The sequence below is a fragment of the Tursiops truncatus genome, chromosome 14 (assembly GCF_011762595.2).
Source record: "Tursiops truncatus isolate mTurTru1 chromosome 14, mTurTru1.mat.Y, whole genome shotgun sequence".
In the NCBI taxonomy this organism is placed as follows: Eukaryota; Metazoa; Chordata; class Mammalia; order Artiodactyla; family Delphinidae; genus Tursiops; species Tursiops truncatus.
Window position 1 is genome coordinate 43,783,223 of NC_047047.1, and position 14,084 is coordinate 43,797,306.

Below are 14,084 nucleotides of genomic sequence, written 5' to 3' on the forward strand. Positions count from 1 at the left end.
CGACACGTGTTTTATACTTGGAGCACATCTTAATTTCGACCAGCCATGTTGCAAGTTCTGAAAAGCCCCATGTGGGCCGTGGCTACTGTACGGCCATGCAGGGCCAGGAGGTATGCTCTGCTCACTCAGCCCTACTTCAGTGAGGTAAGCCCCAGAGCCCTGAAGAACTCACAATTTACATATAACCAGGTTACTCTGATGGGACAGCCATTCACCAATCACCCTTTCTGGGGTGGCAGTGCCATGTTTTACTTCGGGGGGTTGAGAGGCAGGGAAGGATCTGGAAGCAGTAGGGAAAGTAGGGACAGTATGGGCTAAGGCTTCTGCTTTATTCATTCTGTTCCTCCACACGTGAGGAAACGCAGCATGACCTCTACCCACTGCAGCTGTGAGAAGGCAGGCCAGACCTCAGCTCTGCCTGCGCTGTGGCTGGCATTTTCATTATACCTTAAGCAGCAAAGGTTGGGGCATTCAGGTAAGAAGACGACTGCGGGCAGCACTGGTGTCACCCTGGTGGCCTCCAACACGGCACAAGGAGATGCCCCCGCTGCTCGAGAAACTTGTCACCTCATCAGGAATGCCCAGCATGCAACCTGGTGCCTAGCTCACAGTGGAGTGTAATCTGGGTTTTGCTGAACTGAACTGAACTGAACCTGCCCTGGGGGCTGGCAAAACTAACAGACCAAACCCTCATCCAAAGAATGATCAAAAGTGGGATTTCTTTTTCAGAAGAATTGAGATGCCTCCACTAGGTCTCTTATACACCGTTCAGAAAAGGCCCCTTGGATTCTGCCTCTAGAAAGCACTCCTGGTGCCTGAGAATAAGGTTATAATATAATATAAGGACAGAGCCCGGAGCCCCAAACACAGAATGGCAAAGTACGGTAAATAATGCTTCAGTTGGGCTACCCCTGCAGTTCATACCAATCGTAAATGCTCTTCCTGATACTGTATATTATGGACTCTGTGTTAGCTCACATATTCCTTTATAAAATGAGATTAAAAATAGGCTCTACCTCAGAGGGTTATTGTGGGAAGCCAATAAAGAAAAACATATAAAACACTTAGAATAATGCCCGGTTCACTGCAAAATCTTTATGGTTGTAAGCTTTCATAAGACCTAACAAGCCAACTTTCCATCTTCTTGACTCCACAGTAACAATTCTCCTTAAAGATAACTGGCGGAGAAGGGGCTCCTGTCTGCACTCTCCCAGAGGGATGCCACATCCTGTCGTCCCCATACTGTTCCTACACACTCAGACCCCACTCACAACACTGAGGCCAATCATGAGATGAAAGATAATGAATATGTCACAGGGAACTACTTAAAAATACTTATTAGCATGAAATGGTGAAACAGGATATTAAAAAAGCAGCATTCAGAAAGACTCCAAAAATCATTAAGAGATAACATCATATCAAGTCAATTAAAGCAGGTAAATAAACTGGCTTGCTTTCAGTGGGGACCCAAAAAGAACAGAGAGATTAGGTACATCCTTACTCAGTCTTAACCATTCCCATCGGTCTTCCCACTTGTCAATCATTTCTTTCCTCTTTTCCGTCAACTGCAGTAACTTCTCCTTGATCTGTGAGAAAAGAGGACCCCAAGGACATCTTAATAGAGTAGATCACATCCTCCTAGTCTGACCCTTGATGGGCCACATTGCGGTACGCGGGCCTCTCACTGTTGTGGCCTCTCCCGCCGCGGAGCACAGGCTCCGGACGTGCAGGCCCAGCGCCCACGGCTCACGGGCCCAGCCGCTCCGCAGCATGTGGGACCCTCCCGGACCGGGGCACGAACCCGTGTCCGCTGCATCGGCAGGTGGACTCTCAACTGCTGCGCCACCAGGGAAGCCCAAGAAAAACACTTTTTATGTAGAGACCACCACTAAGGCAGGAAAGCTCTAAGGACTGCTCAGTTTATCTGCGTACTGGGAGAGGAGAGAAAAGCATGGCGACGTTCCTTCCAGAAGGGGCTGGGAGGAAGGCCGGACTCCACCCAAAGCTGCTCTGTCGTGAGGAGGCCAACAATGAATGCACTGAGCCCCCTCCAGACTCCGGGGCTCCCTGTGGCGAACACACTCAAGTTAAGAGCGGGGGCCGGCGAGAGGGGCAAAGCCCTGAGCTCTCGGAGGCCTCACACTGATAACCACTCCCCTCTGTGTCACCAGCATCCCAACTCGACTTAGCAACCACCCACTAAAGAGCAAACAGATCTAGGGCACAGGTGACAGAGAAGGGGTGACACCTTCTAGAACTGATGGAGGAGGTGAGAAAGGACGAACCCTTGACCAGAGGCCCTCAAAAATTGTCTTCGGTGCCATGGATTGATTGGCTCTATACCTAGAGACTTGCCTGTCTCATTCTACACATACAGGAAAGAAGCAAGGAGTTCCGAAACACAGGTAAGTGTGTGCATACGTGTGTGTGAATGTAAGCATAGATTTCTCTGTGTGTGTGTCTATATATGCCCCCCCACACATACACACACGCTCACAAGAGTGAGTCACTTTACATCTGAACACCAGCTGCGCTCACCACAGGGGCCCCAAAGCGTAAGCGGCATCCTACCTCCTCTGATGCGTAGTGCTTCCTCGCCAGCAGCGATTTCCCAAGTTCAATGCAGGTCGTGAAACTGTCATTACGAGCATCGATTTCTGCTTTGATACCTTGATGATTATTCATTAATAGTTCAACAGAGGACACATCCCTAAAATTACACAAATAATACTTCCTTTAGGAGACCAAGCCTTTCAAACAAATGTGTAGGTTTCAAAACACGTAATTAATTTGAAGGAAACTGGCGGCACAGTATCTGATTCACAGTCTGGGCGCAGGCTGGGTCACTGAGCTGCAGCACAGCGATGGTGTAACTCAGGCACAGCTTCACAACCTAACACTGAGAATAAGGCTACTTTTATTTTTGTGTGTGCGCTGAAACAATTTTTCTAGGTGGAGACTAGAAAAACCACTGGATCTCTGTTCAACCTTTTACTCTGAAATGCACCTCAGGCTCTTCAAGAAGGTACAGAGGTAGTCACAGGCGTCCCCAGTTGTACCCCAGTGAGTTAGCTGCCGAAGGTTCAGGACATGTGTGTTTTAAAGAGCAGCAAATACTGTCTCCTTATTTAGACATGAAGACACACAGAGCAGGAACCAGCCAAGCAATCAGCGACTGGCAGAGCCGTGAGAATGTCTCATCCATCAAAACCGACTGACTGGAGAGTCCTGACCTAAGGAAACACAACTGCTTCAAGTATGTAACAACCGTATTTCTTCTTTTGGAGCACAGCCCATCTCTCAGGTACGGTGAGGGCTGGAGCCGGCAGGGGTGAACAGGAGGCTGTCTATGCGCCTGCTTGTACACCCACGAGCTCCTCTTCACCGCTCTGCATGAAACGTGGCCAAAGAGAAGACACAGAACAAATACTAAAAACGAATCCCGAGACACCATTAAAGCAGATGCTGAGTGTAAGAGGCACCTTTGGTAATATGTCTGAAAAGGGATAGAGTGGGTTTTGATCTGACAGACATAGAAAAAGAACTCAGAAAAGCCATCTCATTCCAGCGGTGAGGTAGAGCTAGTCCGGTCCCAGGTATGCGGCTGCTTTGAGGCACGAGGCCCACAGATGAGAGCAGGAGGGCCTGGGTGAGCGTGGACCCAGGGGGACAGGGTCGGGGAGAAATGGCGAGGGCTCCACAGGGCTCGACTACACCGGGCCCCTCGTTCCCTGACAACCGTGTGCAGGAGACAAGTGGCTCCCCCCAAAACCCCTCCCCCGCCCCCGCTCTGGCCTCAAAGCTCTGGGGCAGGGCCCAGCCGGGAGGCCGGCAGCATTACCGTGGCTTCTCCTGGGCTTCGATCTGCCGGATGACATCCTCCATCCACAGCATGAGGTCGCGCACCATGCTGAAGAAGCGGAACTTGTCCCCCGTGTCCACCAGCCGCACCCTGCGGCCCTCGCAGGCGTCCAGCAGGGCCTTCCAGGCTTCCAGGACCTCGTTCTCCCGCTTCTGGATGTCCTCGGCCTTGTCGCCCGCATAGGCGGCTTGGAGGCGGGCTGCATCCTCCTGCAGCTGTCTCACCTGTGAAGCCGCCAGGAGACGAGACGGGTCGGAGCTGGGCCTCTGCGCCACCACCCGGCCTCCCACTCCCCCTCTGCACACTATTCTGCCTTCGCGCTGATGGGAGCCCTGGTCGGGAAAGGTCCCCGGAGGTGGCCCAGGATGTGAAGACGGCACAGAAACACACGGTATGCACCCAGATACAGTAAAGGATAAACACCTAATCTGCTCCTGCATGGTACTGACGGTGTCTCTGTAAAATCAGGAATGAGAGACTGCCATCAGGAACTCCTGTGGAAACACCTTTTCCATTAGCTACGTGATGCTGCTGCTGAAAACAATGTACGCATCACCGGTAAGAGCTCCCACAACGGCACTTTCCAACGTGAAAAACAAAAAGCAGCATTTAATGCAGTTGAAAATGCTGATGCAAAAGAAGGGAAAATCTTAACCAGCCAAACACTTCAATAAAAACTCTGGAGAGCAAGAAATGCCCGTGAGCCTTATGAAAATATGCTACGTGGAGATACCGTAATTTGTCATCTCCTAGTTGGCAAAAATTCAAGCTTGATGATGTATATATGTCAGTGAGCTGGTTCACTGCTGACGGGACAAAAGGTTACAGCTCCTGCAGAAAGGTGCAGGCAGTACCCACCAAACTCATAAATGCGTGTGCCTTTTGATTTCATGATTCCACTTGGGGGAATTTATCCTACATATACGCTTGCACTTTTAGGAAATGAAATACACATAAGGTCATTTATTGCACCAATGTCTGTAAGTGCAGAAGACTGAAAATAAAAGTATCTGTTCGGCCAGGAGGGACTGGTTAAATTACAGTGGCACAGTCATACAGGAGGCTCCCATGCAGTCATGAAAAAGAATGCGGAAGGGCTCTGTGTACTCTCATGAGAAGTACGCCAAGATGACGGCTATGTAGAGAAGGCAAAGCACAGAGAGTGTACATAATATCAATACTTTCTGTGTAAAAAGAGGGAAAAAAAACAAGAAAAGGCTTCCGCCCTTTTGTTGGGGGCGAGGGTGGTGGTGGAGGGCAGATACACCTTTACAAGAGAAACTGATAACCGTGGCTTATTTTGTATTCAAAAATTTCCATCTCTTATGTTTTATATGAAGTGCGTATTAGTAATGCCATACTCGTGCACAACATCTAATTTGAAATATACGTGCATGGGGAGCGCACACTCGATCTTCATTTACTGATCAAAGTCTGAAGACAACAGACATCCTGAATGATAGCAGCCTTCAGATGTCCGTGAGGGGAGTTATGTGGAGAAACATCACGGGGCGGGGGATGGACACTGGGGCTTGCGGGGAGGTGTACCGACCCCCATCACTCAAAAGGCTCTGGGTGGTGGTAGGTAAGGAAAACACATTTCTGCAAGAGATGCAAAGAAGAATCAATGGGGTTTGGTTTCCCTGGTGATTTGACTTCCGTATCCTAAGAGACTTTTGGAAACATTCTTTAAATATGGCTCAGGTACTAACTCAGATCACGATAAGCAAGTTCCTAGGAAATTATTTGAAAAGCTTATCTCCTATATGACTAACCAAATCTTTCCAAACAAGTTAAAAAAAAAAAAAAGTTTCCTGGATCTCTAGCTGTTTTTAATTTGTTCTCACAACAACAAACAAGGTAGACGAGGAGAGCGAAAGCAGAAATTCCCGCTAGAATTAACTACTGCTTTGAGGAGTCACTGCAGACCATCATCAGGTTCCCTCATGTCCACTGTTCCCGCACTGAATAGAGGACGGCGGCGGGTCAGGCTGGCATTAAGAGTAAAGCAGCCAAGGAGGAAACGCCATCGGCTTCTGGAGCCTGCACCGAGAGCCCTCCCTTCTGCTCTAACTGCAGGAGGGGCATGCATACTTTTGTGGCTGAAATGGCCTGGCCCAGCGGGTATGGTGAGGTGCAGACTACCAGGCTTGACGGAACAGATTCCTGCCCTGGACGTTCCTGGACTCTCAGTGGGCTCTCCTGCATCTCTCTGAGCCTCACAAAGTGAAGGGATTTAATGAAACAAAAAATGAAGGAGCAACTCTACCATCTCTGGAGTCTCCTGAAGTTCTAAAAGTAAATGATTTTACAGGTGCAGAGGAAAGACCTGCTGCTAATAAGGCTTCCAGGCATTCCAGAAGTTCTCTCAAGCTTTTTAAAAACTGTAACAATACACACTGCAATCCTTAAAGCATCAGGGAACCGAAGCTTAGGAAGGAAATTAAAACTTGCAGCGATACAGCGTGACAGGCTCAATTCAAACCAGGGTCGGCCCTTCTCTGGTGGCCGCGCTCTAACTGCACGTGCATGTCAGATTGCATGGTTCAGGATCCTTACACGCTCACCTGGTGCTCCAGGACCTTACACGCAGTGAGAGCCACTGAACAGGAAGCTGACAAGCTTTGGAATGGAGAATCCGCCAGCCGTGGAGGAAAGGCTGGAAACCCGCACAATGCATGGGGGGCGCTTTTAAATTCTGCCTGATGCAGACCCTCAGCCACTCCACAAATCTCTTACATATTCCCTCCACACCTTCTACCCCAAGGATGGAAAAGGGGAAGCCACTTAATGTGAATGGAGCCCCAGCTGTGCGCTACCTTTGCTTTTAGAAGGGGCAAATTCAGGGGAAAACAACAGCAGTAAAGGTGGTCCTTCCACAGAACAAACCCCAAAGCACACCAAAGAAGGCTGGCACACTAGATCGGGGCGGGCCCACGGCAAACCTGGGCTCCCTGTTTTTATAAAGCTTTGCTGGCACACAGCCACGCCCTTCGCTTTCGGATTGTCCGTGGCTGCTTCATGCTACGATGGCGGAGATGAGTAGTTGTAACGGACTGTATGTCCCACAACACCAAAACTCTGTACTGTCTGGGCTTCTACAGAAGAAGTCTGCCAACCCCTGCAGTAGATCACTGACGTGCTTCTAAAAGGTAAAAACAAACCTCCTGATATCCTGAGGGCTGATATGTTTAAGAAAACGGACTTCTTCTCTAAGATCTTGAAATTTAAGGGAAAAGACAGATACAATTTATTTTTCATCTAACAGGCATAAGACTAAGCAGTAAACTGTGCAGGAATGAGAGTGTGAATTAGAGAGTGATTATACTACAGATCGTTACTGTTATATTGTTATCACTTTGCCAGGCAGCTCTTAAACAAAGCCTTAGTGTTAACTACTTCATAGCGGGGAGGGGAAGAGCGGGCATAGTAAAACGTTAGAGTCTTGTTTTCTCTCTTCTCCGATACATAACTCAGACTCTGGTTGATGGAAAATAATGAGGTATCATTTTGGAAATTATTCCGGATGGATATGCCAACGTAATTCAAATTCTTGTTGAGAAGGCCTAAAACTTGTAAATGTCTGTGTACGTGTCTGGGTTGTTTATTTTAATCATAAGTACTGTTCATCCAACAGTGTCTGCAAAATGTGGCACACTGAGAATGTTACGGATTGTTAAGTTCTCCCAGATGGAGCGTTACAACAGTGTGTGTGATACACGTGTGTGCACACGCATGTCCGTTTGATTTGGGCAATTCTCTGAGGCATGTTTTGCGGAGCCAAGGAATGGAGAGAGGTGCTCCGAGAGGCACAGAGACACTACGGAAAGAAGCCCTCCCACCACCGCTGGGCAGCGCCTCACCCACCTGAGTGCCCAGAGCCTGGATGTCGTGCTCAAACGTGGTGTGCATTCTCTGTAAGGTCTCCACTGTGTTCTGATCTCTCCCGAGCTCCTCGGGGAGTTTCTTGTGCTTGTCCTGGATGCGCCCAAAGATCTCCTTGGCATCATGGTAAAACTTGTGCAGTTCATAGGAGGCAGCGAGGATCTGCGTCCTCGTGTCGATGAGCTCCAGGAGGTCAGCCCAGGCTTCGTTGAGCCCGTCCTTCCACTCGGCGATGGTGGCGGCATCCGAGTGTCCAGAGTTGATGAGTTCATCTGCCATGTGATTGACCGTGTCCACGCGCTCCTGCCCAATGTTCCCTGTGTCCCGGGCAAATTCCCGGAATCGTTCTTGTAGCATCTGAAACAGGGATGCGCACCAAGAAATCAGTGAGACTACTGTGAACACTTTATTTCTTGATCACACGAATGTCCTTTGGAGAGAAATGCCTGACTTAACAGATCTCAGCTCCAAAGCCTCTTTATCAATCAGGCTTCCTCCTTGCTCACTGCCACCGAGTAAGGCCCAGGCTCCATCTCCTCTGACCAGAGGAGGACAGGGCGCAGCAGAGAAGTTCAACAACCCCCAAGTCACCCGGTGACCAAAGTGTCAAGCTGAAACGAAACCCCGCCATCTTTGGCTCGAGTCTGGGGTGCGTTCTCTGCTCGCAGAGAGGCGCGCAAGGGGCCTTCCGCAGCCCGTGTGCGCCGCGCGGCCGCCCGGGCCCTGCCCGCGGTACTTGCCGTGACGTGCTCGTAGTCCTGCCCCAGCTCGTGTGACCCTGCGACCACCTCCCTCTCGGCGATCCACTGCTCCAGGTCGTCGACCTCCCGGTTGAGCTGGAACAGCCGGTGCCTCTCGTCCAGCTTGCCCCTCCTCTCCTCGGCCAGGTCCTTGAGGCCCGCATACAGCTTGTCCACTTTGGACTGCCGCATGCTGATGCGCTCACTGTGGGGCGGGGGGGGGAGACGAGGGGGACATGTTCTTCAGGGAGCCAGTAAACGAGGGGAAATGCCAGGAGATCACGTTTTACAACATTTCTCAAAGGAAACCTCAAGTTAACCTATTTAGCCTAAAAAATAAAACTCTGAACTTTGACCTCAAGTAATGAAGAGCCAACGTGTAACAAAACACAGTGATTGAGGACAAAGGCCATCCTGGCCGTGATGACGGAGGGAGGGGAGAGAAATCAAAACACTGCACTGCTGGCTCCATATGTCAGGACTTCCTCTGACATTAGAAGTCAACCCAGGATCCGTTCTCAGGTGCCATGCTGTCGAAGGGACAGATAACATCCCCGTCTGTGCACACCTTGACCTTCTCTGGGCTGCATGCTCTTCCCTGCCAGGAGGGCGAGCCCTGCGGCTCCCCTTTCCTGGGTCCTGGGGGTGCAGCATCCACCCCCTCCCTCCAACTTCTCCCAGAATGACAGTCTTCCAGCATGAAAGCAGTCAGACAAGGACTTCTTGATGCCTGTCCTTGGGAGACGAGGAAGGCCACTTTCCTGGGAGTCCTGATCACGGACCCCTGAAGGACCCCCTGTACCAACCCAGCCACTGACCTCATCTCCAACTGGCCTCGGTTAATGCACAAAGCCGATTCTTGTCTGCCTGAGCCGTAACAGGCAGTTCCAGAGAAAGCCAAAAATGACTGCCACTGAAGTGAGCGTGTGAGCCTGGTATGTAACAGTGCAGGAGTACCACACACTCCTTTTTCTTATTCCCCGAGACATTCTCAGGACTCAATGTATAAGAGTTCAGAGGCGGCATCATTTTCTTCTCGGTACAGGCCCAAGTATCCTTATCCATTGTTCTATTAAAACTAGTAATTACCTTCCTAAACTGGGTGACTTTTTAAACCCAAGGGTAGGTGCTTTTATCACCTGTATATCCATGCAAGTCAATCGGTACTTCTGACGCACGACACCAATAATCTTCTCTCAATAGGGCTTGGCCAGCAGGAGATAATCAGCCCGCAAGAGTGAGCTCCTGTAATGCAACCGTTCACCCTTCCTGTTCAGCACAGGCCTACTTGGGTCTGTTTTAAAAATGCTTCCCAAAGATCTACATTACCAGTTACTCGAACAAGAGGCCCTGACTGGGGAGGAACTGACAAACCAGTCTCATCTTCACGGAATGGCACTCACCTTTCGGGATGGCTGTCAGCCACCAGGGCCCGGCTGGTCTTGGAGAGCTGATGCACCGTCTCCGCGTAGTCCTCCACGGCTTGTTCCAGAATCTGGTGCTTCTTCAACATGGAGACGGCGCTCTGCTCATCCTGCTTAGAGAGGGGGACGTCACAACCACAGCCGTCCCCCCCGCCCCTTGACCCAAAACCCCCCGGAAGAGGTGGTGTGGCCGGAGGAAGACTTGGCAGAAAGAAAAAAAAGCCACAGGTGTGATATGGGCGCTGGAATACGGAGAGCTCCACGAGCTTCAATGTGGACTGGACTGTGGGAGCCTCTGAAAGACGGACATGAGGATGACGCAGGGTGACGAGCACCCGCTGGAGTATGAGGTAAAGCCCAGGCCAAACCAAGCGTGTCCTGGCTGGCTGAAAACCTCTCCACGGTCTAGCAGATGTAGATAACAGCATCCTGGTGAGAATACTTTCAAATGCTGCCAGACTGTCTCAAAACAAAAGCATCTAGTATATACCGTAAAAGGCAGACTTCGGCAAATTTCTATTTAAAAAAGCGGAGGGCATGGCGAATCCGGTCTTAATGACAATACCGGTATTCAGACAAGAAAACTCTGCGTCGAGGGGCAAAGAGCCAGGTTCCAGCCACCGGTATGCACCACGCTGCCCCCACGACCAAGGCGACAACGAAACGTTTCACAAGGACGTCGCCCCCAGCGGTGCACAAGCTCAGGCTCTGTGTCTGAGGCTCTCCGGCGGCAGGGGTGGGGGTAGGGGGCTCAGCCTCCCTGCCTCACCTTGGCCTTCTCCTCGGACATCATGTACAGCTCCTGCTCGCTCATCCACGCCTCGGCCTCGGCCGCGTCGAAGTAGTACTGCTGGGCCTTGTGCGCCTCCTCCAGCCGCCGGTGCCGCTTCTCTGTCTCCTCGATGAGGAGGCCCCACAGCTGCTTCAGGTCGGCCAGCCTCTGCCGGATGGCCTCGGCGTTGAGGCTGCTGTCCGTGACGATGTTCTGGCTCCTCTCAAAGATGTCGTCGATGCGGGGCTGGTGGCCCTGGATCTCCTTCTGCAGGGTCTGTGGGAGCCGGGCATACACGCCGGAGGCTTGCTAAGCCGCGGCAGCTTGCTGCTTGCGCCGCGCCTCGGGGGCCGAGGGGAAGCCGCCAGCCCTCAGGGCTGCCCCGCTCACAGCCCTGCCGCGTGGCGCCGATTTGGCGGGAGGAGCCAGCCCCCCAGCAGACACGCTTACCTGATTTTTCTTTATTAACAGCTGCACGGTCTGGAGGTTGTGGCCGTGATCCGTGGAAGTTGCCAAAGGCATCCTCTCTCCAACCCACAACTGGAAGGAAGTGTAAATAGGTGGTCAGGGCCACTCAAAGAGAACAAATATTGGATGCAAACGAGGGCAGGAGGGGAGAGCAGGGAGGCCAGCGTGAGAGAGGAAGTGTGTTCAACCCCACTGGGGGATAAACGACAAGGGCCTGCTGTACAGCACAGTGAACCATATTCAATATCCTGTGATACACCGTAATGGAAAAGAATATGAAAAAGGACATAGACACGTATAACTGAGTCACTCTGCTGTACAGCGGAAATTAACACAACATTATAAATCAACTATACTTTAATACAATTTAGAAAAAGAAAAAGAATCCCACTGGGAAGGGCGGCCTGGGGAGTCTGCCCTTCTTCTCTGATACAGGGCACGGGCCAGTCTTCCAGACCTTACTTCATCCTCAATACCGGACTCCCCGTGAGTCCTCATTATTTGTTTTTAAAACTACGGTTCGAGGGGCATTAAACCCTTGAGTTATGCTTAGAAAACCCGACAGAAAAACAGAGTTACATTTTGTGTGGATACACAGAGCAGGGCTGGGACGGCTCAGCCCACTGACGTGACCAAGGTGGGTCGGGCCCAGCAGTGAGAACACGGGCACCAGGCTGGCCAGGCAGGGAGGTACTCACGATCTCGTCCTCCACGTCCCTGTTGAACTGATGGATCTCTCTGGAGGCCAGCAGGTTCTGCTTCCTCTCATTCAGGGGCTCCAGCAGCGCCATGAACTTGGTCTGCACGGTGAGGCGCTTGCTGTCCACCTCGTCCGTGCTCTTCCCCTCCTGGCTCAGGGCCTGCGCCTGGCTCTGGAGCTCTTCGATCTCCTTCTTCCGCACCTCCATCTGATTCTCCAGCATCTGAGGGCGAAGACAGACCCACCTTCACACCCGAGACGAGGGACACACGGAGGGTGCTGTAAAATGTTCCCCTGTGGCACTGGTCACAACGGAAGACCCAAGAATATTCACTGATACAGTGGAGCGCCCAAGAAATGGTTCCGCACGGCCAGCGAACCAGCAATTAGCGCTCCACTTCGTCAGCTGATCTTTCCAAAAAAAATCCCTAGAAAGATTTTTTTTCAACTTGGGAGCAACTGTCAAGTTTACCCAGGAACTTAGGAGGCAAATGACAGGGGAAACAAGAATTAATTATGGGGAAAGGAAAGGACAGCCTTCATCTGCCTGTTCAGAAGCCATAACGACGTTGGAAACCAGCTGAACCCCCAGGAAGGAGTCAGGCCTTCTGCTTCCAGTTCTTTTAGGCCAGAAGGACGGCCAATGTTACCATCTCCTCTTGATTTCTTCAGTCAGAAAGCTGATTATTCTTTTTTAAAACACTGGATAATGGCTAAAAACATCCTAACTGTGTATTTACATGAGGAAAACGAGCAAAAGCAGAAGCAGAGGTCTCTCACTCAGGAAAGACCACCCCGGGAAGCCCACACACTGCCGGCTTAGAGACAAGGGCTGGCATCTGAGAATAAACCGACTCTTTTCTTAGGTAGGGGAGGACTCGGCCACACACTGCAAACCTGGCCCAGGGAGCCCCTGCCAGGTTCTGCCACCAACCTGCTTGCTCAACCTCACCAGAGCTGCTTCCTCCTCAATTCAGAGTAAATTCATTGGCCCTTAGATGGGCTTTACTGTGATGCAAAAAAACCCAAATTTCTTTTATTATTTATCAAGTGCCCTGAACAACTCAGGTAACTATCACATACCTAGACGTTATACAGCCAAGTATGCAAACACAATGACCTTCCTTCATGTAAACTGCAGACTAAATGAAATGAATATTTACTCAACTGTTAAGTGGTGATACTATCCATCAACCAAGATGATAATGAAAGAATATTTCCATGCATGGACACCCAGCACTGCTACTGTGTCTTTCCAGGTGATTCTGGAAATGTCCCACGATGCTGTCAGAGCCCACTGTGCTGGGTTAAAATCCCTTCACACACCAAGGGGATGTCTGAGAACACGGTGGGCGAGTTAAGACTATCAGGACCACGGCAGGGAAACAGCCACTTGCCTGTTGCTTTTTCAGCAGGATGTTGACACTGGTGAGGTCTTTGCCATAGTCGTCAGATTGAATCTGACTCTCCAGGCCGTGCAGCCATTTGTCCAGATCTGCACAGCTCTGGGTGAAGAGTTCAGCTCTGTTTGCGTCGAAGAGCCGCTGGGCCTTGGTCTGCGTGGTAGACTCAAGGACTTCCCACATTTTATGTAAACCTGTGAGTTTCTCCTTCACCACGGCTTCCGTCTCTGGCTTTTCTGAAATGAGCTGCATTCCTTCCTGGAAAACACACATACATGCAGTTTGCAGGAGAATAGGTGCCACTGTGAAAAACAAACCTGAGATATTTGATCTGTGAGTTTCTTATTCATTCAACACACACACACATACGTACGCACGCACGCGCAGCCTTTCCGCATAGAGTTAACTGCTCAACAAAATTGACAATGGCCTGGCCTACTGTGGTTTTCACAGGCGTGGAGCACCAAGTGACTGCTGGGGCTTAGCGACACTTGAGGCCAATAACCTAAAACTCCATCCCCTCCACATCACCCCCAAGAGACCGTAATACATTATTTTAACCGTTAAGAGTTTGAAACAATATAGAGTGTGAAGGAAGAGAAGGGTGGGTGGGGAATGTCACATTCATGTTCTGTTGTGCTGCAGAGAACCTCCCTGTGCCAAAGCAACACATTTTAGATTATTTAAAATACATAATATTTCTAAGTTCCATGGATCCGCTCAGTCTCTATCACAGTCCAGCACACATAACATGATCAACAGAGTGAGGACGCCGCCCCAGGGGCTTGCGGTCCATCAGGGGCAGCAGATGAGACACGGGACTGCTCCCG

General features: G+C 50.7%; 1 protein-coding gene across 5 annotated transcripts in view; it reads right to left on the reverse strand.

Annotated features, from left to right (window-relative positions):
• Nucleotides 1–14,084, reverse strand: part of SPTBN1 (spectrin beta, non-erythrocytic 1) — a 195,987-nt gene that overhangs the window by 12,423 nt on the left and 169,480 nt on the right. For all 5 annotated transcript variants that reach the window (XM_019942659.3, XM_033838552.2, XM_033838551.2 and 2 more), the window contains 10 exons: nt 13,249–13,512; nt 11,850–12,074; nt 11,134–11,223; nt 10,681–10,959; nt 9,891–10,021; nt 8,488–8,692; nt 7,730–8,104; nt 3,842–4,086; nt 2,572–2,710; nt 1,502–1,586 (listed from right to left, as the gene is read on the reverse strand). In XM_019942659.3, the coding sequence (XP_019798218.2) occupies nt 1,502–1,586; nt 2,572–2,710; nt 3,842–4,086; nt 7,730–8,104; nt 8,488–8,692; nt 9,891–10,021; nt 10,681–10,959; nt 11,134–11,223; nt 11,850–12,074; nt 13,249–13,512 (2,038 nt within the window). The remainder of the gene's footprint in view (nt 1–1,501; nt 1,587–2,571; nt 2,711–3,841; nt 4,087–7,729; nt 8,105–8,487; nt 8,693–9,890; nt 10,022–10,680; nt 10,960–11,133; nt 11,224–11,849; nt 12,075–13,248; nt 13,513–14,084) is intronic.